This window comes from Hemiscyllium ocellatum, chromosome 9 (genome assembly GCF_020745735.1).
Source record: "Hemiscyllium ocellatum isolate sHemOce1 chromosome 9, sHemOce1.pat.X.cur, whole genome shotgun sequence".
In the NCBI taxonomy this organism is placed as follows: domain Eukaryota; kingdom Metazoa; phylum Chordata; class Chondrichthyes; order Orectolobiformes; family Hemiscylliidae; genus Hemiscyllium; species Hemiscyllium ocellatum.
Window position 1 is genome coordinate 95,292,513 of NC_083409.1, and position 26,519 is coordinate 95,319,031.

The 26,519-nt window shown below is 39.4% G+C and overlaps 1 protein-coding gene across 2 annotated transcripts in view; it reads left to right on the forward strand.

Moving 5' to 3' along the window:
• Positions 1 to 26,002, forward strand: part of LOC132819165 (rho GTPase-activating protein 29-like) — a 123,301-nt gene extending 97,299 nt beyond the window's left edge. For both annotated transcript variants that reach the window (XM_060830579.1, XM_060830580.1), the window contains 7 exons: positions 3,562 to 3,725; positions 13,863 to 14,051; positions 17,236 to 17,373; positions 17,469 to 17,701; positions 20,130 to 20,436; positions 22,625 to 22,733; positions 23,324 to 26,002. In XM_060830579.1, the coding sequence (XP_060686562.1) occupies positions 3,562 to 3,725; positions 13,863 to 14,051; positions 17,236 to 17,373; positions 17,469 to 17,701; positions 20,130 to 20,436; positions 22,625 to 22,733; positions 23,324 to 24,204 (2,021 nt within the window). In that variant the 3' untranslated portion in view covers positions 24,205 to 26,002. The remainder of the gene's footprint in view (positions 1 to 3,561; positions 3,726 to 13,862; positions 14,052 to 17,235; positions 17,374 to 17,468; positions 17,702 to 20,129; positions 20,437 to 22,624; positions 22,734 to 23,323) is intronic.
• The last annotated feature ends 517 nt before the right edge of the window (positions 26,003 to 26,519 follow it).

A 26,519-nucleotide genomic window follows, 5' to 3' on the forward strand; every position in this document is an offset into this window, starting at 1 on the left:
TAGAAATAGAATAATCATTAGTGACATACCAAACACTCACCAAATAGCTTCTTCTAGCAGAGTAAGAATCGATTTCTGGGGGCTGAGAGTTCTGCAAAGAAAAAGCAAAGGAGCACCTCTTTTCCTACATCCCTCAACCCTCTCAATAACTTAGTTCCACTATTCTAAAGTCACGTACCATTTTTCATGCTCCTACCACCTGGAATATTGTGTAGAACTATGTGGGCCACATTTTGTAAGAAAGACTTCAGTGGTCTGGAGAACATACAAAAGGATTGGACACTGGTGGCAGGAGACATGTTTCCGCTGATGGGTGAGTCCTGAACCAGAGGACACAGCTTAAAAATAAGGGGTAGGCCATTTAGGATAGAGATGAGGAGAAACTTCTTCACCCAGAGAGTGATGGTGTGTGGAATGCTCTTCCCCAGAAGACAGTGGAGGCCCAGTCTCTGGATTTGTTTAAGAAAGAGTTGGATAGAGCTCTCAAGGATAGTGGAATCAAAGGTTATGGAGATAAGGCAGGAACAGGATACTGATTGAGGATGATCAGCCATGATCATAATAATGGTGGTACAGGCTCGAAGGGCAGAATGGCCTACTCCTGCACCTGTTGTCTATTGTATTGTCTATAAAAGAGGTTTACCAGAGGGATGAAGGAGTTGATTTTACTTGGAGTGATTTAAGAAGCTGGGATTTCAAACAAAAGTACTGGAGAAACTCAGCAGGTCTGACAGTATATGTGGAGAGAGAATAAGCACTAACCTTTTTGAGTCCAGTGTGCCTTTTCTTTGGAACCCTAGTATTTTGCTTTTGGAGAAGCTGAGTTATTTTTCTTAAAGCATCAATACTTAAAAGGAGGTCTCCTAGAGATGCCCAAATTGGAGGTTTTGTTTGAGTAACTAAGACAATGTTCTTCTGACAATGAGAGGTTATAGATTTAAAATCATTTGGAAAAGGAACCACATTGGAAATTAGATTTCTTCACACAGCATTGCTATGATCTGGAAACCACTGTCTGAAATTATTGTGAAATCAGATTTTGTAGTAATTTTCAAAAGGCAATTAGAAATTCACTTGAAAGGGGTTAATTTACAGAATTATGAATACAAAGCTGGGCATGGAATTACATTGGACAGTTCAAAGACTAAACAGAGGTGCAGTAGGTAAAGTGGTCTTGTGTTCCAAAATATTCCATGTTTCTAATGCATATAGTACCACTGCAGTTTTTTTTTAAAAGAAACACAAACTGTTTTCAAAGTAATCCTTTTGGAGAGATCAATATACATTGGTCTGATTTTGTGTTTTCAAATTTTCTTAAATTTTCTGGCCATTTTCTATGTCACTAGATTAGCAGCAATCTTTCATTTACAAACATATTGTAATTTTGTTTTTAGATGGATTGAAGAATGTGATCAGCAATAATGTAATTACATTTTGAATTTCATTTTCAAGTTATCATGTTTACATGCTTGTTTCCTGCATTTTAATGAAAAAGTAGATGCAATAAGATTCTGCTTTATACCATGTTTATTTTCTAAATTGTGCATTTTTTCATTTACTCCTCTCTTTGTTTAAAATGTATTGGAAACATATATTGCAAATTGAGTTCAAAATATATTCTATCATGTCATTCAGGTTAGCACAATAGACTATTTACATTTGTCTCAGCTAATTGTATAAAATTATTAGCTGTTCTCTCTGTTTGCTATTATGTTCCTGCCAAGTCCCACCTCTAGAACTGTTAGCGCAAAAACGTAATAGGTAATTTGCTTGATTGGTTGGTCCAGAAATTCCTCTGTCTAATTCCTATTTCTCAACTTCCCAAGCACAATATAGTGGACAGGAAATGCATATGCTTGCCAAATAGCAAAAGCATAATTGAATAGATGGCATAACAATGGATCAAATCTAAACTCTGCAGCCCTGACACAGCTAGTCATGTATGGTGGTAAAACAACTAATTGAACAATTAATAGGAGGGATGGACTTCATAAATATCCACATTCTCAATGATTGAAGCCCAGTTCATCAGTGCAAAAAATTAAGCTGATGCATTGTCATCCATCTTCAGCCAGGTGCACCGAGTGTCCAACATACAACCCTGATGAACTCCTGCAGGGAAGTCCGGAATCTGAGTTGACTGATTGCCAACAGCCACAACCATCTTCCTTTATTGCTAAGTTTGACTCCAATCAGTGGGGAGTTTTTTTTCCTCATTCCTATGACTGCTATGACTTATTGATACCATAATCGATCAAATGCTGCCTTGGTATCAAGGACTCATTCTCTACTCACTTCTGGAATTCACTGCCTTCAATGACATTCACTCTCTTCACCAGTAATGTAGAATGATTAGATTAGATTCCCTACAGTGTGGAAACAGGCCCTTCGGCCCAACAAGTCCACACTGACCCTCTGAAGAGTAACCTACCCAGACACATTTCCCTCTGACTAATGCACCTAACACTATATGGGCAATTTAGCATGGCCAATTCACCTGACCTGCACATCTTTGGACTGTGGGAGAAAACAGGAGCACCCGGAGGAATCCCATGCAGACACGCGGAGAATGTGCAAACTCCACACAGTTGCCCGAGATTGGAATCGCTGTGAGGCACCAGTGCTAACCACTGAGCCACCATGCTGTCCCATATAGCAATAGTGTGTGCCATCTCCAAGATTCACTGTAGTAACTCACCAAGGCTTGTCTGACAGTAGCTTCCAAAGCCGTGATGTCCACCACCTCTTAAGTTTCCTTTCAAGCCTCATGCTATCCTGGCTTGGAAGTATGTCACTGTTCCTTCACTGTTCCTCGTTCAAAATTCTGGACCTCATTTCCTGATTTTGTTTCCTCACCTTTTCTTACTTTTTCATTTATTTCTAGCCTTTCTCTCTTTCAACCCTTGGGATGTTCTTGCACCCTAAGCAATGCAATGGTTCAAGAAAACAGCTCACCACCTCGGGCAATATTGAGATTCAACATGTTTTATTTTTAAAACCTGCTCTGACCAGATATTTACATAAGATTCACACACCCTTCCAAGAAGTATAAACATTAGATCCATCATAGACCATGTGGAATGTGTTTCTGAGTTTCAAATTCTCCATCACTTGCTCACCATTTGCTAACCTCAAACAGCATGGTACAGTCATGTCTGACAGGAATGTGTGAATGTTGAGCTTGAATTTTAGCTTTTCTTGCCTCATATCAAAAGAAAATTGAACTCCTGCTATCCCATCCAAGGATTGCTATAATCCACCCGTCTGAAGCCACATCCCTTCCTTCCTTCCTTGAGACTTTGATGTCCTGTTTCCCATCCTGCACCCTGACTCTCAGGTAGCTGCTGTGCTAGCCACAACTAATCTGGCTTAGTTTTCTTATCACACTGCCTTAATGTTAATGAAGTTCAAAGCTCAATGCTGAGATATTCTCATCATTCAAGTGCAAAGATGGTATAAACTATGTACAATCTAAGAAACTTGTACTGTATGTCACAAATTAAGAATATTGAAAGACTGCTATAAGCTAATCTGTGCTCTGCTCCTTTCCTTGTGATGTAGGTTTAAATGAGATTGTGGCAGAGATGACAAGTTCTCCAGGGCCCTTCCGCAATACTCTTATGTCAAAGGCAGCACAAACACACAAGTTACGAAAGTTGCGAGCCCCATCAAAGTGTAGAGAATGTGACAGCCTTGTTGTTTTTCATGGAGCTGAATGTGAAGAGGTACATGATCTTTGACTAAAGTGGTAGCTGTTTTCCACTTTGACATTCTATATTGACAAAAGGAGGCTTCTATTTATGCTGGATGAAGGAAAGAATAGTTTTTATGAAATTTGGCATAGATGTTTTAGTCTATCAATAGTAATTCATGTGTCAGACTCAAAAAAAACACTTCACAAAGTAGGGTTCTCATTCTTGGTTTGCATTTTAGAATATAAGCTGTTTAAAACATAGGTTTTTGACTTACTACTTGCTAAATGGAGAGCCTGAGACTCTGAGGGTTCTTTTGTTTTGAGAAAGTGGATAAAATAATGGAAATGTTAATGTACAGTATACAGCAACCTAGTGAAGCCACCCAACACTACATGAATGCAAAAACACCATGTAATAGACTAATGTGATTGTACAACCACTGGGACCTTTTGCAGCTGGTTGTGAATAGTAATATATAATAAAACAACTAACAGGTAAATAAAGCTCCACAGATATAAACTACTCTCAGACAGAATTTTTTTTTATTCCTCCTGAGGTCCCGAGCATCATTGATGCCTCTGTCCATCCAGTTCAATTCATTTTACTTAATCATGAACAATAATTGAAGGAGCTGGCTACATCAGTGGAAATGGGCCCTGAACACATTCTCAGCTGTAATGCTGATAAAGAAGCTCCATTCCAATTTTTCAATTGCAGCAACAGGACTGGAATCTACCCAGCAATGCAGAAAATGACTCCATAGACCCAAACAAGACAACCAGGGATCCCGACCACAAATTGTGACCATAGAAGTGATCTCCTGTGTACACTTGAAAGCATTCATTTGCGGATGTTTGTGAGGTTCAGATCTAGATGCTTTTCTGCAACATGACTAGCAGCAAAATGACATCACAGAACTACAAGTTGAAGCAATAATGGTGTACCACCTAAAATGAAGATAAAAATACACAAATTCCACACAAAATGGGAAAATGAATTTCTGTTCACACTGTAAGTTCTATGACTTTAATGGATGGGACAGGTTAAGAGGGATATGGGTCAAATGCCAATAAATGGGACTAGTTCAGTTCAGGAAATCTGGATAAGGTAGGCCAAAGGGCCTTTTTATTTGCTGTGTACTCTGAGTCTGTGTGCAGTTGGGCTAATTACTACCCCATCAGTATGCCCTCAATCATCAATAAAATAATGGTACATTATCAAGAGCACCTTCCATGTAATATCCTACCCACCATGCCCATTTTGCAAGGCAACTGAACTCCACATCATATTTGTGATCAAAACATGGACAAAAGAGCTGAGAGTGGTACGAAGGTAGCATTTGACAGAGTACAGCATCATCAAGATATCTTCAAACATTTAAAGTCAGTGGGAATCCAGGAAATCTTCAACAGTTCGAGTCATACTTAGCACCAAAGAAAAGTGCCTATTATTGGAAGCCTAAGTGAGTCCTCAGACATAGCTAACTGGTTTTCTTAGAACAGTGCCCTAGGCTTGGCCATTTTCAGCTGTTTTATCCATTTGTCATTAGCTCAGAAATGAATATGCTCACTCCTGAATTTAGTACCATTTGCAACTCCTCATAACCGAAGCAGTCTGGGCTCACATTCAACATGACTTGACAACATTCAGACTTGGGTTCATAAGTGGAAAGTTATATTTAGGCCACACAAGTGCCAGGAAATGACCATCCCCATCAAAAAAGCATTTGACTACCTCCTTTTAATATCCAATGGCATTTCCATCACTTGAGACTGGGAATGCTGCTGTGAATTATTTGCTGTCTGGCTCCACAAATCTCATGTGTCTACCAGGCACCAGTTACACGTGTGATTTGGCATTAGCCTGGATTAGTGTGGCTGCAGAGATATTGAAGACATCCAGCACTATCAAGGCAAAGCAGTCTCCATTATCAGCATCCTCTCTACTATCTTCAACATTCACTCCTTCTGTATCTCACATACAATGGCAGTAGGTTGTACAATATGCAACATGCACTGCAGTAATTCACCAAACCTCTTAAACAGTACTGTCCATACCTCTGATTTCCACCACTACAAGCGGGTCAGTTAGACGTCTGGGAAGAGAATTATCAGAAAGTTTCCCTGCAAGCCACATGCCATTCTGACTTGAAGTTATATCACTGTCCTTTCACTGTCACAGGTTCAACATCCTGGAACTCCCTTCCATACGGCACTGCGTAGTGACGCCACATGAACTACAGCAGTTAAGAACATGGCTTGCAACGCCATTCCTAAGGGTGTTTTGGGATTAACAAAAATAATGCGAGCTTTGCCAGTGACACTTTCATCCTTTGAATAATTTATTTTCAATTGTCATATTGACATCATAGATATACTGTCTTTTTATTTTTCTATTTAAATTTTGGACTGAAATAGGAAAATAACTTGTTTAAAAACCAACGATTGTTGAAGGATTACTGCAGTTTTTAGAAGCATATAATCTGTCACTTATTGTGAGTTACAAAAGGGAGATGGTTCAATACTCTCTTCTTGAAGATTGCCATTATCTGGTACTTGCAGATGTGAATGTTGTTTACCATTTTTCAGCCCAACCCAAACCTCGACCAGGTCTTGCTGCATTTAGACAGACTGTTCCAGCTGTAGTAGCGGTATTGTTGCAAATAATGCTCAGTGTTATACAGTCATCAGCAAACATCCAACCTGTTACCTTTTGAGGAGGGATGTAAGTCACTAATGTATTGTCAGACCACCATATTCTGTGGTGTACTCATGTAAACCAAGATACTTCCAAGGTGGTCACTAAATTGAACTACAAAAAGCTTTTGGGCATGATTGAAAACGTTTGGGCCCCATCTTTAGTTGCTAGGTCTGTTGAAGGTCTGTTTATCTTAACATGATGGTGCCAAAATATACAATGAAGGGTATCCTAATTGTGATACTGAGACTTCAGATTTTCAAGAACTGTGTGATGGTCGTCACTCGTGCTAATACTGTCATGAAAGTGTGGGAAATTGCTCAGTTAAGTCCTGTACATAAAAAGCAGGAGAAATCCAACCTGGCTGATTACCGCCCCATTAGTCACTAATCAGTAAACTGATAGAAGGTATCAGTAATATAATCACGCAGCACCAGCTTTGTGATGCTCAGTTTAGGTTCCACAAGGGCCATTCAGCTCCTGACTTCATTACAGTCTTTGTTTAAGCTTGGACAAAGGAGCTGAATTCCAGAGGTGATGCGAGAGTGACAGCCCCTGGCATCAAGGCTGCGTTCAACTGTGTGTTGCATCAAGGAACTATAGCAAAACTGGAATCAATGGGTATCAGGTGGCAGAGTTGTCACATAAGAAAATGGTTGTGGTTGTTGGAGGTCAGTCATGTCAGCTGCAGGACATCTCTGCAGGAGTTCCTCAGGGTAGTGTCCTAGGTCTAACCATCTTTAGCTGTTTCATCAATGGCCTTCCTTCCATCAAAAGGTCAGAAATGGGGATTTTCACTGATTGCACAAAATTCAGCACAATTCACGATTCCTCAGATATTGATGCAGTCCATGTTTAAATGCAACAAGATCTGGACAATATCCAGGCTTGGGCTAACAAGTGGCAGGTAATATTTGTGCCACACAAATGCCAGGCTTTGACCATCACCAATAAGAGACAATCTAACCACTATCTCTTGACAGTCAATGGTATTATCATTACTGTACCCCCACTGTCAACATCCAGGGGGTTTACCATTGACCAGGAACAACTGGACTCACCACATAACAATAGCTACAAGAACAGGTCGGAGGATAGGAATAGAGCTGAAAAATGTGTTGCTGGAAAAGCGCAGCAGGTCAGGCAGCATCCAAGGAGCAGGAGAATTGACGTTTCGGGCATAAGCCCTTCTTCAGGAGGCTAGGAATACTCTGGTGAGTAACTGACCTCTTGACTCCCCAAGCCAGCCCCTCTACAAGATACAGTCAGGAGTGTGATGGAATACTTCCCCCTTGCCTGGATGAGTGCAGCTCCAACAACAGTCAAGAAGCTTGATACTCTTCAGGACAAAGCAGCCCATTTGATTGGCATCACTCCCACAAATATCCACTCTCTCCAACACTGATGCTCAATAGTTGTAATAAGTACTATCTGCAGAAATTCACCAAAGTTCCTCAGATAGCACCTTCCAGAACAAGAGCAACAGATACATAGGAACACCACCACCTGCAGGTTCCCCTCCACGCCAGTCATCAACCTGACTTGGAAATATATTGCCATTCTTTCACTGTTGCTGGTCCAAAATCCTGGAATTCTCTTCCCAATGGCATTGCGGGTCAATCTACAGTAGGTAGATTGCAGTGCTTCAAGAAGGCAGCTCTCCAATACCTTCTTAAAAGCAACTGGGGACAGGCAATAAATACTAGACAGCCTGCAAAGTCTAGGGTCCACACATGAATTGAAAAAAAAGACAGATTCAGGAGGATGAGCTAAAGTGTGGTTTTCCACTCTTGGTTCCAAAATTGACCCCAACAAGCCCACTCTAGCAGTTGTGTTTTTATAGGTCAGGTGCTACTGAGTTACTCTTCATGATAGACATTAGTGGTGCTACTGAGTTACTCTTCATGATAGACATTAAGGACCCCCACCCATTGTGCATTTTGAGCACTTGCCACCCTCAGTGCAAGCTACAGATGGTATTTGTCCTGCAGCACTGATTCATTGACTGAAGGAAGGACAATAAATGGTAATCAGCAGGAAATTTCTCACCCATGTTTGATGTGATGAGAATTCATAAGGTCCAGAGTCAATGCTGAGTCCTCCCAAGGCAACTCCCTCCTTACTGGATAGCACTTGTCACCAGGTCTTCTGGATCTAATCAGTCAATGGGACAAGGCATGGCATGCCTTCCTACACTCTTCATTGAGCCAGGGTTGATCCTCAGGATATGGGACAAGAATGTTTATGGTGATTTCTAGGACATTGTCTGTTAATGTGTGATTCTTCGAGAATTGTGATATTACATTGTTGTCAGGTCATACATCTGGTTTCTTTCTTTTTATCGAACTTTGTAGTGCTTAGAAAAAACTGAGAGGCTTGCTAGGCCATTTCAGAGGGCAGTTGAGAGTCGCCCACATTGCTGGTGATCTGGCATCGCCTGTAGGCCAGACCAAATGAAGATGCCAGACTTTCCTAAATAACATTAATGCGCCAGAATGTTTTTTAACAACGTTCAACAATTTTATTTCATAGACATCATTTAGAACAGCTTTCAATTCCAGATTTACTAACCTGTCTATATCTTTTTGCTGACTCTCTTTCTCTTCTTGACATATTATTTTCTTACCTGTCAGGTGTTATCGGCAAGTTTAGCTGCCATGCATTTGGTCCCCTTCTCCAGATAATTGTTATAGATTGTAATTAGTTGAGAATTTGTGACCATCTTGTAACTGCAGCATGCCAACCAGACACACCCTTTATCAATATTCTGTTTCCTGTTAGCTAACTAACCCTTTTTTACATACTAATATGTTACCCCCACACCACGTGCTCTACCTTGTAAAGCAAGCTTTGATATGTCACCTTATATATCTTTTAAAAGTTCAAGTGCAGCTCACTTACCGGTTTACCTCATCCATCATGAATATTACTTTGTCAAAAATTGAAATAGATTACTAAATACAATATCCCTTTTGCAAAGCCATATTGGGTCTGCCTGATCACATTGTGGTTTTCCAGGTATCTGTTATACCCTCCTCAATAACGGATTCTTGCACCTTCCCTTGGTGTTGGGCTAACTGGCCTAATTTCCTACTTTCTGCCTCCCTCCATTATTGAATAATTGTCTTCCATTTGCTATTTTCAAATCCACTGGGGCCCTAGCAGACCAAAACGAATTCTTGGAATATTCTTATACAATCATTAGCAACACTACCCTTTATTGTTTAAAAGGCCCTAGGATGGAGTTCAGCCAATCCTGGGGACTTGTCAGCCTTAAGTTGATGTTTAGAACATAGAACATAGAAGGATACAGCGCAGTACAGGCCCTTCGGCCCTCGATGTTGCGCCGACCGAATCCTACCTAACCTATACTAGCCCAATAACTTCCAAATGCCTATCCAATGCCCGCTTAAATGACCATAAAGAAGGAGAGTTCACCACTGATACGGGCAGGGCATTCCATGAACTCACAACCCGCTGTGTGAAGAATCTACCCCTAACATCTGTCCTATACCTACCACCCCTTAATTTAAAGCTATGTCCCCTAGTAACACCTGACTCCATTAGCGGTAAAAGGTTCTTAGTATCTACCCTATCTAAACCCCTAATCATCTTATACACTTCTATCAGATCTCCCCTAAACCTTCTCTTCTCCAATGAGAACAGCCCCAAGTGCCTCAGCCTTTCCTCATAAGATTTTCCTACCATTCCAGGCAACATCCTGGTAAACCTCCTCTGCACTCGTTCTAAAGCTTCCACATCCTTCCTATAGTATGGCGACCAAAACTGCACACAATACTCCAGATGAGGCCTCACCAGAGTCTTATACAACTGCAACATGACCTCAGGACTCCGGAACTCAATTCCTCTGCCAATAAAGCCCAGTACACCATATGCCTTCCTCACAGCACTATTTACCTGGGTGGCAACTTTCAGAGATCTGTGTACATGGACACCAAGATCCCTCTGCTCATCCACACTACCAAGTAGCCTACCATTAGCCCAGTAATCCATCATCTTGTTATTCCTACCAAAGTGAACGACTTCGCACTTAGCTACATTGAATTCCATTTGCCACATTTCCGCCCAGCTCTGCAACTTATCTATATCCCGCTGTAACCTACCACTTCCTTCCTCACTATCCACAACTCCACCGACTTTTGTGCCATCCGCAAACTTGCTTACCCAGCTTTCAAGTCCTTCCTCTAGATCATTTATAAAGATAACAAAAAGCAATGGTCCCAAAACAGATCCTTGTGGTACACCGCTAGTAACTGCGCTCCAAGATGAACATAATCCATCAACTACTACCCTCTGTCTCCTTCCAGCCAGCCAATTCCTAATCCAAACCTCTAATGTATCCTCAATGCCATACCTCCGAAGTTTTAGCATTAGCCTACCATGGGGAACCTTATCGAACACCTTACTAAAATCCATATACACAACATCTACTGCTTTACCCTCATCCACTTCCTTAGTCACCTTCTCAAAGAACTCAATAAAGTTTGTGAGGCACGACCTGCCCTTCACAAAACCATGCTGGCTATCCCTGATCACGTTATTCCTACCCAGATGTTCATAAATCTTATCCCTTACCATTCTCTCTAAGACTTTGCCCACCACTGAAGTCAGACTCACTGGCCTATAGTTACTAGGGCTATCCCTACTCCCTTTCTTGAACAATGGGACCACATTCGCTATCCTCCAGTCCTCTGGTACTATTCCCGTTGACAATGACGACATAAAAATCCAGGCCAATGGCTCTGCTATCTCCTCCCTAGCTTCCCATAGGATCCTGGGGTAAATGCCATCAGGCCCAGGAGACTTATCTATATTCATCCTTTCCAATATTCCCAAAACCTCTTCCCTGCATATTTCCAGGGCATCCATTCTAATTATTTGTGATTCCATATTCACATCAGCAACAGTGTCCTGTTCCTGAGTGAATACTGATGAAAAGTACTGATTTAATGTCTCTCCAATCTCCTCCGCCTCCACACACAACTTCCCACTACTATCCTTGACTGGACCGATACCTACCCTAGTCATCCTTTTATTCTTGACATACCTATAGAAAGCCTTTGGGTTTTCCCTAATCCTACCAGCTAAAGACTTTTCATGTCCCCTTCTCGCTTCTCTTAGCTCCCTCTTAAGCTCCTTCCTGGCTACCTTATAACTCTCAATCGCCCCTACTGAACCTTCACGCCTCATCTTTACATATGCCGCCTTCTTCCCTTTCACAAGGGACTCCAATTCCTTACTAAACCACGGCTGCCTCACAAGGCCCTTTACACCATGCCTGACTGGTACATACCTATCGAGGACACGCAGTAGCTGCTCCTTGAACAATCCCCACATCTCATTAGTGTTCTTCTCTTGAAGCCTGTTTTTCCAATCCACACATCCTAAGTCATGCCTCACAGCATCATAATTTCCCTGCCCCCAGCTATAGCTCTTGCCCTGCGGCGCACGATTATCCCTCTCCATCACTAAAGTAAAAGTCACCGAGTTGTGGTCACTGTCCCCGAAGTGCTCACCTACCTCCAAGTCTAACACCTGGCCTGGTTCATTACCTAGAACCAAATCCAATATAGCCTCCCCTCTTGTTGGCCTGTCGACATATTGTGTCAGGAAACCCTCCTGCACACATTGTACAAACACCGACCCATCTAATGAACTCGAGCTATAGCTCTCCCAGTCAATATCTGGGAAGTTAAAGTTCCCCATAACAACCACCCTGCTACCTTCACTCTTTTCCTGAATCATCCTCGCAATATTATCCTCTACTTCTCTAGGACTATTAGGAGGCCTGTAGAAAACACCTAACAGGGTGACCTCACCTTTCCTATTTCTAACCTCAGCCCAAACTACCTCAGATGGCAAGTCCTCTTCCATTGTCCATTCCACTGCTGTTTGTTTTGAGTCCATCCCTCCTTATTAATAGTCTTTTGATTTGCAATTATATTTGTGCCTTTTCTAGGTGTTTTATCGTAGAGGGGAAAATTATTCAGGTTTCCACTAAATTTCCTTCACATGACAATGGGATAGTGTAGGGGATGGGCTTAGATTAGTTCACAGGTCGGCGCAAAATCGAGAGCCGAAGGGCCTGTTCTGTGCTGTTATGTTCTATGATCTAGCACCTTGTCCATTACTGGTTAACAATTTTCCCTTTGAACTTTGTTAGTGTACAGTAAGTTAAAATGATTTTGTCATATGAGTTGAACTTGTAAATTTACAAATACCATTCAAATGTTTCCAGATACCAAACAATGATAACACAATGCAGTTAGCGATGAGGCAAGTGTGAATATAATTAGACCCTAGCTTATTGGCTATAATTATAGGTCTCATGGTCAGTAGTTGGAGTCTATAGGATAGTTGAAAGTTTATTTGCCTTAATGATAATTCACAAATTTCAAGTCTAGTTATGAAATTTATGGAGAAAAGAAACATTTTTCATGTAGTGGAATACTGTCGGACAGACAGTTGTGGAAAAACAAAATGTGTACTAATCATAATAAATTGAAGTTTACTTAATACAAGTCTGGCTAGAAACACAAAGCTTGTTGCTGGGTGAGCCACCCTTTCTTGCAACTGCAATCGTAGTAAATCCGTTAAGTGTAAATTGGACCATACATAGAAAGATGGGGATCTCAGCAAGAAAAAAACAGTTTTAATTCATTCCCATTCCTCCAACTTTGAGTAACCTGATTTAAAGTCACTGAACAGGAGTGGGGAAAGATTATCTGTTTATTATTTCCATTGATATCTAATATATACATATAAATATGTATATCTGTGTAGAGAATATTTTGTTTAATAGTGCCTGTGCATCTAAGAAAAATAGTACATTAGAAAAGCATTCCTGAACTAATGGACTCATGATTTTAAATGGAGTATGGCTAATCTTGTGTGGCAGGGTAAATAATTTAGTACCCATTTGAAATATCACAGAAAATGCCAACTTAAGTAATTTTGGAGATGCTTTTTAAATATTACAGGTAGATGACTCTTTTTCCGATCCGAAAAGCTCTAAAATCCAAAGGATTTTTGGGAAGTTGTTATCTCATTAACAAGGTGGTTTGGCATGCAAACAGTTAACCCAATCCCACAACAACTCGATGCATGTCGCTAAGATGCGATGCGGGGGAGGGGATTGTGGCCCAGCACTAGCAGGCCACAATTCTTTTTCAGGGCCCGTTACTCACAGTGAGTCTGATGTCCAGTAAGATATTTTTAAAATTTCACCATTGAACTGTCACTTATTCCGAAATTCGAAAAATTCCGAATTCTGAAAACCAGCTGGTCCCAAGCTTTTCGGATACAGAATTGTGTACCTGTACTCGCTAATTTTGCCAATTGTTCCCAGATTGTACTGACTCTTATTTACTATATGTTCAAGTCTTTGTATCAATCTTGAACTGATGTTAACATTCTGAGCTGAAAATTACATTTCATTTCGCTTGACAGTGTACTTTGGCATGCCACAAAAAGTGCCTAGAGACTCTAGCCATACAGTGTGGCCACAAGAAACTTCAAGGACGGCTACACCTGTTCGGCGTGGATTTCAATCAAACTGTAAAAAATAGTTCTGATGGAATTCCCTTCATTATTAAAAAATGTACATCTGAGATTGAAAGCAGAGCTTTAACTACAAAGGTAAGCTTATAATTTACTAAAACTATGTCCTGCATGTGCTGTTATTTTTGTTTAATTGTGTGTCATTTGGTTGCACAAATTATTGCAATTGGAAGTGTTTGTGTTTTTAGATTTAATTTTAGATAAAAGTCTTTTTAAATTCAGTCAAACATTTTTGTTCAATTGTTTCATAAAACTGCTGTTAATTAAAACATTTATTTCAGCATCCACTGATTGTATAATCACCAAATAGTAATTTATGTAAAAATAATACTCATTTTAATGATGGTAGAAAATGTTAACCGCTTTCAATTTGGTTATTACCAGCATACCTTCTGTTTGTTGCACACAATGTATCAATTGCTTATCTTGAATTAATTTGTTGTCACTTCAAATTGCTTTCCCTTTGTGTGGTTATTCTATGTCTTAAGATTGCTGTCAAAATTCTGCAATATTTTATTAGTTTATTCACTGACACAGGTACCACGGCTAAGGTCACATTTATTGTCCATTTCCCCTATTGTCAAACTCAATTCTGCACTTGGAGGCAGACATATGTATTCGATTCATGTAGCTTCATGTTTAATAGAAACATTATAAATAGGGCCTTAGCCATTTGCTCACCTCGCCAGCTCTATGCAGAAACAGTCAAAGCTAGCGAGTTTGGAGAAGATTTGTAGCTAAGATTGAGGTTTTGGATGTAAGTTTGTTCGCGGAGTTGCAAGGTTTGTTTTCAGACATTTCGTCACCATACTCAGTAACATCGTCAGTGGGCCTTCGGTGAAGCACTGGTGTTATGGCCCACTTTAGGAAACCCAAGGAAATCTAAACACATAAATAGAAAGTGAGCCATAACACCAGCGCTTCACCGGAGACTCATTGGTGATGTTACCTAGTATGTGACGAAATGTCTGAAAACGAACCTTCCAGCTCAGCAAGCAAACTTGCATCCAGAACAGTCAAAGCTATTTGAAGGACAATGGCTATCCTGATCATATTGTTTGCTGTGTATTGAGCAAACTTGTAAATGGCCAAAGGCTGCCACTTTTGCACCAAGAAAAGTTGTCTGGTCTACTTCAAGTTATCTTGGAAAGGCAAATTATCTCAAAACTGTGAACCACTGGTAAGCAAGCAGTTTCATGCTACTAGTATGCATTGGCGATACAAGTGTTATTTTCAATTAATAGGATGCAACCATAAATCCATATAGACTTTGATCTCCCAAACAATTGAGCAATTTTGTCCGTGAGATTTATTGCCAGAATGGTACATTACTTGGAAGAGTGGGGAGCCTACACTCTCTTTCACTTCCTCCATGACAACGTGTCAGACAATCTGAGTTGATGTTCCAACCAATCAGCTATTTCACCTTGCACTCATCAAGACAAATCCAACAATCTCACATTTTAAACCCTTGCAACAGTTTACACAGCAGTAAAAGATGCCAAGCTTTGTGGGTGGCATGGTGGCACAGTGGTTAGCACTGCTGTCTCACAGCGACTGAGACCCGGGTTCAATTCCCGCCTCAGGCGACTGACTGTGTGGAGTTTGCACATTCTCCCTGTGTTTGTGTGGGTTTCCTCCGGGTGCTCCGGTTTCCTCCCATAGTCCAAAGATGTGCAGGCCAGGTGAATTGACCATGTTAAATTGCCCATAGGTGAAGGGGTAAATATAGGGTGAATTGCGCTTTGGCGGGTTGGTGTGGACTTGTTGGGCTGAAAGGCCTGTTTCCACACTGAGTAATCTAAAAAAATATATCTTTCAGGAGTTATAATGTTATATTTTTTACAGCCCTCTTAAACTAATGAATTATTAGAGTGATTTCTCTTTTCATTTAGTATCGTATTATGTCAAATATGCTGGGTTCTCTTCTTCACATATTAATAAACTAGTATATTTTTACTGATCTTATCAGCCTTCTACTTGTTGGGTCGAAGGGCCTGGTTCTACACTGTAGGGAATCTAATCTAATCTACGAATTGTCCTTTTTATTGAATTACAGTAACAATTTCCATAGCAGGGTTTATTGCGCAAATCTGGTTTGCTGCAAGCAGTGTGTGACAGCGGGATTGTCATAATGCTGATGTCTGTTGTACTAATGAACAGTAATGTCTATTAGGTCACCCCTCAGCCTCCAATGCTCCAGGGAAGCCAGCCCCACCATATTTAGCCTCTTCCTGTAGCTAAAATTCTTCAACCATGGCAACATCCTTGTAAATATTTTCTGAACCCTTTCAAGTTCCACAACATCATTCTGATAGGAAGGAGACCAGAATTGCACACACTGTCCCATAAGTGGCCGAACCAATATCCTGTACAGCTGCAATATGACCTTCCCACTCCTGTACTCAATGCTCTGTCGGATAAAGGAAAGATACCAAATGCCTTTTTCACTATCGTATCTACCTGCGACTCCACTTTCAAGGAACTATGAACCCGCACTCCAAGGTCTCTTTGTTCAGCAACACTCCCCAAGACCTTACCTTTAAGTGTATAATTCCTGCACTGATTTGCCTTTCCAAAGCACTTCCAATTTTGATGTCATCTGCAAACTTACTAACTATATTTCCTATGTTCACATCCAAATCATTCACATAAATGACGAAAAGCAGTGGACCCAGCACCGATTCTTGTGGCACACCACTGGTCACAGGCCTCATCTGAAAAGCAACCTTCCACCATCACTTTCTGTCTTCTACCTTCAAGCCAGTTCTGTACCCAAATGGCTAGTTCTCCCTGCACTCCATGCGATCTAACCTTGCTAACCAGTCTACATGAAGAACCTTATCGAATGCTTTACTGAACCTTACTGAACGCTTTACATCCAACGCTCTGCCCTCATCAGTTCTCTTTGTTACTTCTTCAAAAAACTTAATCAAGTTCGTGACATATGATTTCCCACACACACAGCCATGTTGAATATCCCTAATCAGTCAAAAGGCATTTGGATAGGTATGTGAAGTGGACGGGTTTAGAGGGATATGAGCCGAATGCTGGAAATGGGACGTGGTCAGATTAGGATGTTTGGCCGGTGTGGATACGTTGATCCAAAGGGTCTGTTTCTATGATGTATGACTATGACTCTTAGACTATTTTCTAATATTTGCGTTAGTAACACAACATGCATATTCCATTTCAGTTATACTTCCTACATGTGTGAAATTAATGAAAATGTTAATTCACTTAAGTTTGTTATTTGTTCAAGGGTATTTATCGCGTGAATGGAGCAAAATCACGAGTTGAAAAGTTATGTCAAGCTTTTGAAAATGGAAAGGATTTAGTGGAACTTTCAGATTTGTATGCTCATGATATCAGCAATGTGCTAAAACTGTTCCTCCGCCAGGTAAACCCATGCAGCATATAAAACTCTCTTCAAAATAGACGTTTAAAATCTAATCCTTTATTATCAGAGTGTAATCACCTATTATTATCTAATAGCTCCCAGAGCCATTGATTCCATTCCGTCTTTACAATGAATTTGTTGGCTTGGCCAAGGAAAGCCATAATATTAGTGATGAAAATGATGGAAAACCAATCATCCTAACTGTACACAAAAAAGCATCAACCAACATAGGAATGAAGAGAATCCTTTTTAAAGTCAAGGATCTACTCTGTCAGTTGCCTCAAGCCAACTACAACACTTTGCAGTACCTCATGAACCATCTTTGCAGGTATGGAAGAATATTTATATTTGGGCATTTAACAACTGAAATAGCTGATGTTTTTTGAACAGTGCTGTTTCTTCCATCCCCTTCAATGTTTCATTCATGCACTGACTTAAAAGCTTGCTGTCGAATGATAGGTGTATAATCAAATCCCACTCTTCTTTTGAGCCATATAATCAGCTCTAGGCAGCCCTATGATCTCTCTCCAAGTTTGGAGATGATGCCTCTTGCTGAAAATGGTGCCAATCAGAAAATAAAAGTACTTAAATCAACATTTATCTACCAATGTTAGGTTTAAAATGAAGGAGCTAGATATTGATTTTTCTATTCCACTGAGCTCAGCACTCATGTGCAACTTTACCATGCAGTAAAAGTCACTTGAATACTTAATTACATGTGATCTTGGAAGAATTCCTTGATAACTGCCTGTATGTTTTCAATTTCATGGGATATTTCAGTTGTTGTGCTAGCAACAACTGCTGCAAGTCTCTTAAGGAATCATGACTAGTGATTACCTCATTATTGCAGGTCTGGGGGATAATTTCATAACCAGTTTTTTTATTATTGCTTGGAGGAGCCTTCAAAGATTTTGAATGACCTCTTCTTATAGATGAAACCAGACATAATGTGCAGGGTCACTGGGAAATTGCAGGAGATTGACACAAAAGTTAAAATGTTCAGAGAACTGGCTGAATAGTTTCCTTCTACACCAGAACATTTCTATGATATGACAGTATCTGAACAGAACTGCTAACTTCAGTCTATGTCAGAATCTTTTGTAATGTAGTGTTTAACTTCAGTAATTTGATTTTTAATTACTTGACTCTGGAGATCCTGTTTGATTATTTTTCTGTCACCCAAGACTAGATTAGAAGCTGTTGTATTCAATCAACTGGGCATGTAGAAATTAAAAATGTTTAAAACTCCCAAATAGTTTTTCTTGAGGCTTTGTGTATTGACATTTATTATGCCTTCATTTCTACTTTCTGCCTCATACTTGTTGGAACTGCAATCATTTCACTATTTAAATATAAGCCAAAGTCTTTATTTTAACATAACATGTTCAAATGTTATCAATGTAGTGTTGTATGTTCAACTCCAGCTGACTTTTTAAAAATTCATTTTATGGGATATGCCAATCCATTTCTTCCTTGAGAAGATGGTAGTGCATTGCCTTCTTGAGCTGCTGTAGTCCATGTGCTGCAGTCCCTTGCCATTTCTATACAAAGTTTGGCCAAGTCGTTGGTAGTTTGCATCCATTGTTTCCACGGTTTATCAGGCAGGTAATTTTTCAGCCTGAATTTAGGGACGTTCATAAAATTGAATACAACCCCTTTGTCCAATTTTAGGCAAACACAGTATAACAATCAATAAGAATAAATTTTCTTCAACCAAAAAGAACCTATGTATGCTTCCTTAGTTGGCATAGCATATACAGTGTATGAAAGAATATTTAATTGAAAACAACTGTGGATTTACCTTGAAGTTGTAGAAAATAGGTCACTTGTGTATCAGGTCAGAAGTTACAATCTCCAACAAGAGAGAGTCTGACCATCATACCTTGACATTCGATGACAATACCATTGTTGCATCCCCATTGTCAACATCCTGGGGTTACCATTGGCCAGACACTGAACTGTAATAACTGTGGCTATAAGACCAGGTTAGAGGCTAGGAATCCTACAGCAAGTAACTTGCCACCTGACCCACTGAAGCCTAACCATCGTTTTTAAGGTATAAGTTATGAGTGTGATGAAGTATCTTCCACTTGGCTGGACAAGTGCAGCTCCAACAACATTCTTTAAGCTTAACCATCTGGTGGAAAGCAGTCCATTGGATTAGCACCACAACTACAACAGTTACTTCCTCTGCTGCTGTACAGCAACGGCAGTATGCACCATCCGCAAGTTGCACTGAAAAAATCACCAAAGCTCATCAGACAACATCTTCCAAACCCATGATCACTACCATTAGAAAGACAAAAGCAACAGGTACATAGGAACATGACTACCTCCAAGTTCACTTCCAAGTCACTCACCATTCTGACTTGGAAATATAGTGATATTCCTTCACTGCCACTGGGTTCAATTCCTGGAAATCTCCTAAACAACATGTGTACCTACACCATATGAATGGTGCTGGTTCAAGAAGGCAGCTCACCAATGCCACTTCAAGGACAATTAGGAGAAGATAATAACTGTTGGCAAAGCCCAAATTTCCTAAATGAATAAATTAAGGTGACTGACTCTTCTTTTAATCACCCTGAATCTCCCACCATGACAAAAACAATGAAAATATTAAATCAATTCTGTGGCTTATTAGGCTTACTTCTAATTTACAAGTTAACAAAAGTAATGTGTTTTGTTCTATTAACCATACAATAGAGTGGCCTCCAACATGAGAAAAATCATACATTTGCGTTTTTGTTCAACAGGGTGGCAGAGAAAGAAGAAGAAAATAAAATGTCAGCAAGCAATCTCGGAATTATTTTTGGGCCTACACTTATACGACCAAGGCAAACTGATGCCACTGCATCATTATCTTCTCTTGTTGATTATCCATATCAGGCTCAAATTGTGAAGCTATTCATTACTCACTACGAAAAAATATTTGTTTCTTCATTAACTCCATTGCCATCAGGAACTGAAACTTTATTAGTTGATGAGAAAGACAAGATTATGCCTTCGTCACAGGAAGAAGATTTCACAGAAAACAAAGATTATCCAATAACTAACAAAGAGGTATGTGTTGGTTAACAGAAAAATCATTAAAATTGAAATGTAGAAAATTTGTGCCAGAGGAGGCCATTTGGCCTATTGTGTTCATACCAGCCCAAAAAAAGCCATACAGCCTAATTCCACTTTCAACTCAGTGCACAGCGCTATAGATTACAGCATTCCAAGTGCATAGCCAACATATTTTTAAAATGTCTTTAACACCCCTGCCAGTGAGTTCCAAATACCTACCCACCTTCTACCTTTCTGCCAGTTACTTTGATTTGGAAATGCCTATATCATTATTGATCTTTATGTGAAGGAAATGACTCCTAGCATTATACAGTACAGAAGAGGCCCTTCAGCCTTCTTCCTATCCACTATATTTAGACCTTGTTATGATTTTTTACTTCATTTAAATCTCTCTTCAGCCTTTTCAGTTCTAAAGAAACAGGCACAGACTATGCAATCTTCTCTTTAGTACAATCACATCCTTCCTAATGGTGATCAAACTGTATGCAGTACCCAAACTGTGGCCTAATTAGTGTTTTATATAGTTTTAGCATAACCTCCCAGCTCTTATACTCTAGGCCTTAAGCAATAAGAGAAAATATCTCATTTGTCTCTTTGATCACTTTATGTACCTAACCTGGTAACTTTAGGAATCCATGCACATGCACTCCGAGATCCTTCTGGTCCTTTATGCATCCTGTTATTTATTTTGTATTCTCTTGCTTTGTTAACAATTCACAAACATATGATGTCACACATCTCATGATTGAATTCCATTTGTCACATTTCTTCCCACCTGACGAGTCCATTGATATTTTATTGCTTATCAGCTTTCTCCTCCAATATCAAACACACAACCAATATTTGTATGATCTTCAGACTTCTTAATCGCACCCCTACACTTAAGTCTAAATCATTGCTATGTATTACCACAAATGGCAAAGGATCTAATATTGAACCTTGTGGAATTTTATTGGAAACAACCTCCCAAACACACACAGAGCAGTTGTTGATAAATATTCTTTATTTCATGCCACTGAACCAATTTTAGATCCAATTTGCCCTAGGACCCCATGGCCTCTTAATTTTATGACCTATCTACCATTTGGAACCTGTCAAAAACCTTGTTAAAATCCATGCAGACTATTCCAGTATCATCAAATTGCTGTCATATCTGCTCTGCTTCATTTCCTGTTGAGGTCATAATAACAGAGTAAGGGGTCACATTTAAGACAGATGAGAAGGAATTTCTTCTCTGAGCATAGTGAATTTGTAGAATTCTTTGCCATGGAAGGCTATAGAGGCTGGTTCATTAAGTATATTCAAGACTGAGATAGTCAGATTTTTAATCAATACGGAAATTGAGGGTTATGGGTAAAAGGCAGGAAAGTGGAGTTCCGGAATCAGGTCAGCCATGATCTCATTGAATGAGGAGCAGATTCAATGGACTGAAAATATTTTCAATTTTTTTTTAACCTGAATATTTGTATAAAATTAATTTTTAAAAAATGGAGCTATTCATAGAGGTCTACAGCACAGAGAAAGGCACTTTGGTGCATCTTTGCTCGTCACAAACAAGCACCTAACTATTCTAACCCATTTTCCAGCACTTGGCCTAAAGCCACGTGTCACAAGTACAGAGCGAGATACTTATCAAATTCTGTGAGGGTTGCTGCCTTTACCACCATTACAAACAGTGAGTTCCAGGTTCCCACCACCCTTGGGGTGAAAAAGATTTTCCTCACATCCCTCCTAAATTCCTGCTCCTTACCTTAAATCCATGTCAACCCCACACCACCACCCCAACACGCATGCCCACCCCCCAGACACCTTAGTCTCCTCTGCTCCAAGGAAAACATCTACAATCTATTCAAACTCTCTTCATAGCTAAAACTCTCCAACCCAGACAACATTCTGGCAAATTTCCTCTGACCTTCACCAGTGCAATCAGATCCCCCTATACAATATGGATTCCAGAACTGCCACAGTAGTCTTGCTGTGGCCTAACCAATGTTCACACAGCTCCAGCATTTCCCTGCTCTGAAGTTTCCCATATCCCACCTCAAACATTCCATCTGTTCCTCTTGTTACCTTAAGATGTTGGTGAACTTGCACTCTTGTTGCAGAAGCAGTGTTTTGTTTTCAGTTATGTCATAATACCACTCTAATTTGCAAATGTAACAGTAATATACTTTGTTGTCAGGGTTTTGGATTATCAGGAAGTGAAAATGAGTCTTCAGAAATAGTTGCTTCAAATGATATCCTAAATGAGGAGAAGGATCAAAAATCCAACAGAAAATGCAGTGAATCAGGTTTGTAGCGTGACATTTTTTAACTGTTGTGCAAAAGCAAAACATTGATGCTAGAAAATATTGGAAATGCTGAGCAGTATTTCTTGTTTGATCATAAAAGTATGATGACTGCTTTTGAGATTTTAGACAGTTAACAAGTAAAGATAAGTATTGCAACTCAGTATTTTCAAATTAATTTGATTATTGAGAAAATTTTAAATAAGGGACTGTAACATCAAACTGCAGTCATATTGTTGTCATGTTTGTGAGAAGCTTGTTTCACAGTTATTATGCAATACTTCAAAAAAGCCAGATACTAAATATGTGTCAGGCTTGACTCAGTATTAACATTTGCACCTCTTAATCAGAATGTTGTGGGTTCAAACTCCACTCGTGAGGTCTGAACACATTTGACCCACCCAGCACCATAACGCAGTAACAATTTTTAGGTTGTCATTTAAAAAAAGCTGTATACTCTGATTCTTGATTGTTAGTCATTAAAATCATGCACATACTTAATTTAGCTTAATCTTCATGAAATCATTGTTATGAGTACTTGTAACCGCCTAAATTATGTAACAGTTCAGGTCTTAATGTCTCTCTCAATGCAGAAGATCCTGTTGAATTGCTGAAAAGCCTACAAAATCCACAAAAAGCAGATGTGCACAAGTTCAGCAAGTTGACATCATTTGAGAAACCTAGTCAACAACCTATTAAAGTCCATATGCGACCTCCTAGGTTGAAACCAGTTATTCCAAGACCTGCCAGCTTGCCTGTTCCTGAAGTCATGATTTCCTACTCACTGAATGACAAAACTTCAAAAGGATGCAACAATACAAGCAGTGAAAAGGATTCTATTATTGAGGAAATACCAGAAATGAAAAGTCCATCTCGTGCACCTACATGCTGCAGGCATTCATACTATGATAGCCAATCTTTACGTAGAACATGGGACAAACAGTATAAATATTATGATGTAACTCAGAAGACAGCTATGATTATGGCAAATGTTGCTCCAGAAAACAAAACCAATGACCATGTTTTCTCGCCGTCCCTTAACTATAGTACTGGCAATAACTTTGCAAGTAGTTTACTTCCTAATAAGCCATATGCAGTGACTGCGAAGCCATTAAGGACCACTAAGACTGATGGCAATTCATTAGAGTCTCCCGCCATTTACGTATTTCGTCCTCCAAGGACCTTGCAGCCGCCACCTGATACTTTTTACAAACCTCCTTCTAATACTATCAGGCATACTGGAGACTCTTTGCCCAAACCTGTTGCAGCATTAACTGATTCCTCTGATTCTGTAAAAGGTGGGAATGGAATATTTAATCCTATAGAAGATAATGAAAATGATATAGCAAAGAAAATGGCAAATCCACCAAGTCCAGCCAAAGAAGGCCAAGGAGAAAAAAAACTGACGTTTCAAAGACTACGATCAAAACGCATTCCACCAGACTTTGAAAACAGAGAGGCCTATTTTGTCTAAAGACCAATTGCTTGAAGTTCTGGTGTTAATCTACCAAGTTACCTTTCCACATATTGAGAAGTGTTTTATTTTTCTAAATTGAGGGAAATGTGCCATGATACAACCCAGAAACACAACTTTGACCATTAAACTTCACCTCAAGGTACATCTTGCGTTCCTCGAGGTCAAGCTTATCCAACACGTGACTTACAGGTCACATTGCAATCAACTAAGAAGTCTTATTAACCAAACCACTCGGGGAAATGTAACTGGAAGTTTTTTTAAGAAATTGTTGCTCCATTCAAAGTTTGGTTCTCTTTGTTTGCTGTTAATTGGTTCAGGTTGAACTTATTGGCATTGGCTGCCAGAGATAAATTGTCTGTTTGGAGGAGCTGTGCAATGTAATCAGTTTCTTTCCACTCTAGGTCTGATAACTCCATAGGATTAAGGCTCAAGAAGTTTTCAGGGAGACACTAGCTTGGAGGAGATTAGAGTGGGTGAGCAGTTTAGGATGAGAGTCTAAGGAGCTGCTAGAAGTTGGGGAGAATGAGCGTGTGTATTGTTGTGGGAGGGAGGATGGGGTTGAGAGTGGGCAGGCAGTTAGGGAAAAATGAGAGTGCAGTAGGATTGTGGAGTTTTGAGCGTGCTGTTTGGATGGGTAGTTGAGACAGAGCTGAACACAGCTTGCAAAAATCTATCCTCAAAGGAGCAATCCAAAACTGGTTTCATAAAGATTCCACCAAGGCCAATTTTGTATGTGCTCCACCAGAGGTGAACAAGGGTCAGTGTTAGTTAAATCCAACCCCTCACCTCCATCCATTTTCCTGTTGACCAGAACTTGGGGCTTTTTTTTCTTCTCTCTAGCTCTGCTTAACTGAAAAGGCATAACAAACTGTCTTATTAGTTAGTCCTGCAGCATGGCACTTTTTAGTGGTCTTTCTTTATTAGTTACTCATTTGAGTGATCACTTTATTAGTCATTTGTTTTCTAAAATTTTTGTTTACTATTATGCTATCCTGAAGCTTATTCTGAAATTTGTTCACCAACCGCACCCCTCCACCCAACCCCAAGTGAGAGAATGTGCCCCCTCCTCCATCACTATGTGAAACTATTGGATGACCCTGCTCTAGGTAGCTGTATATTAACACATATCTTGGAATTTTTTAATATATTTCTAAAACTACTCTAGCGTTCTAACAAAAGCTGAACTAGTTAGTCTGAGATATTGATATCGAGTTTTAAATAGTTGATTTTAAATTCTAAAGTAATATACAAGTAAAAATGTATAGTTACACAGTAAAATTAGATAGTTGCTAAAATACATAGCACATTTTAAGTAGCCATACTTGATGGCAATAGTAAATGATAGTTATAGATTTTTTTTGTAATCATCCAAAGTCTTACAAGCTTTGCATCCTCTGCTGCCATTCTTAATTGTGCAATCAAAACTTACTATAGCAATCTTTAAGAACTGCATAAACAAGCCACAAGGTATGTTCCTTAATGTACAAAATGTTGAAATATTTCCATATTAATGTTTTATCTATATATGATAAACAGAGACGTTCGAAGTGCAAAACTTGTAGTCTTTACTCTGTATTGAAATATATAGTCTAGTCAGTGACCAAAATGATGATCTCATTAGGGACTGTGTCTTAAAATGTGAATTGGAACAATATTACCTTTTTTAATTTGTGCTTCAGTTTATTATTTATGTATGTTCATTTTGCATATATGTTTTTTGTTTACATTACCTTTTACACAAGACACTAAGCTATATTAAAGCAAACATATTAATTCTTGTATATTAAGTGTATTGCGTTGAAAAAGTCTTAACCTTTGGAAAGTTGCCTTATGTAATTTATTAAAATCTAGGTTTTATATACTGTATGTATATTCTATAAATGCTACATATATGTAAACTAACTGGACACAATCATTTAAGACAATACTGAACTTTTTCTGTTTTCTTTCATTGTTGTACTAGTCATGGTTTTACTTGGATGACCTAAGCGTAAGGATATTCAGTGTAAATCAACATTGTTTCACATCAGTGTTTGTATTGACATCTAAGAATGTCTCAGCGTTTCTGCTTTGCATTTGTATGTTGCAATGTTTTATAGGAAATTTTTTGCCAGTGATGCACTGTTCTCAGCATTCTTTCAGGTGAGAGAGATTTTTAATCTTGTGAAGATCTCAAAAGAAACAAAGGTGAAACATGGTTACTTAGACATTATGTGAACATTTTGGTGTATTTAGTGATGCTTTCAGAATGAAGTCAGGTTGTTTTTTTCTGTCTTAATTATTCTGCCATATATTATACCATTATACAGTAT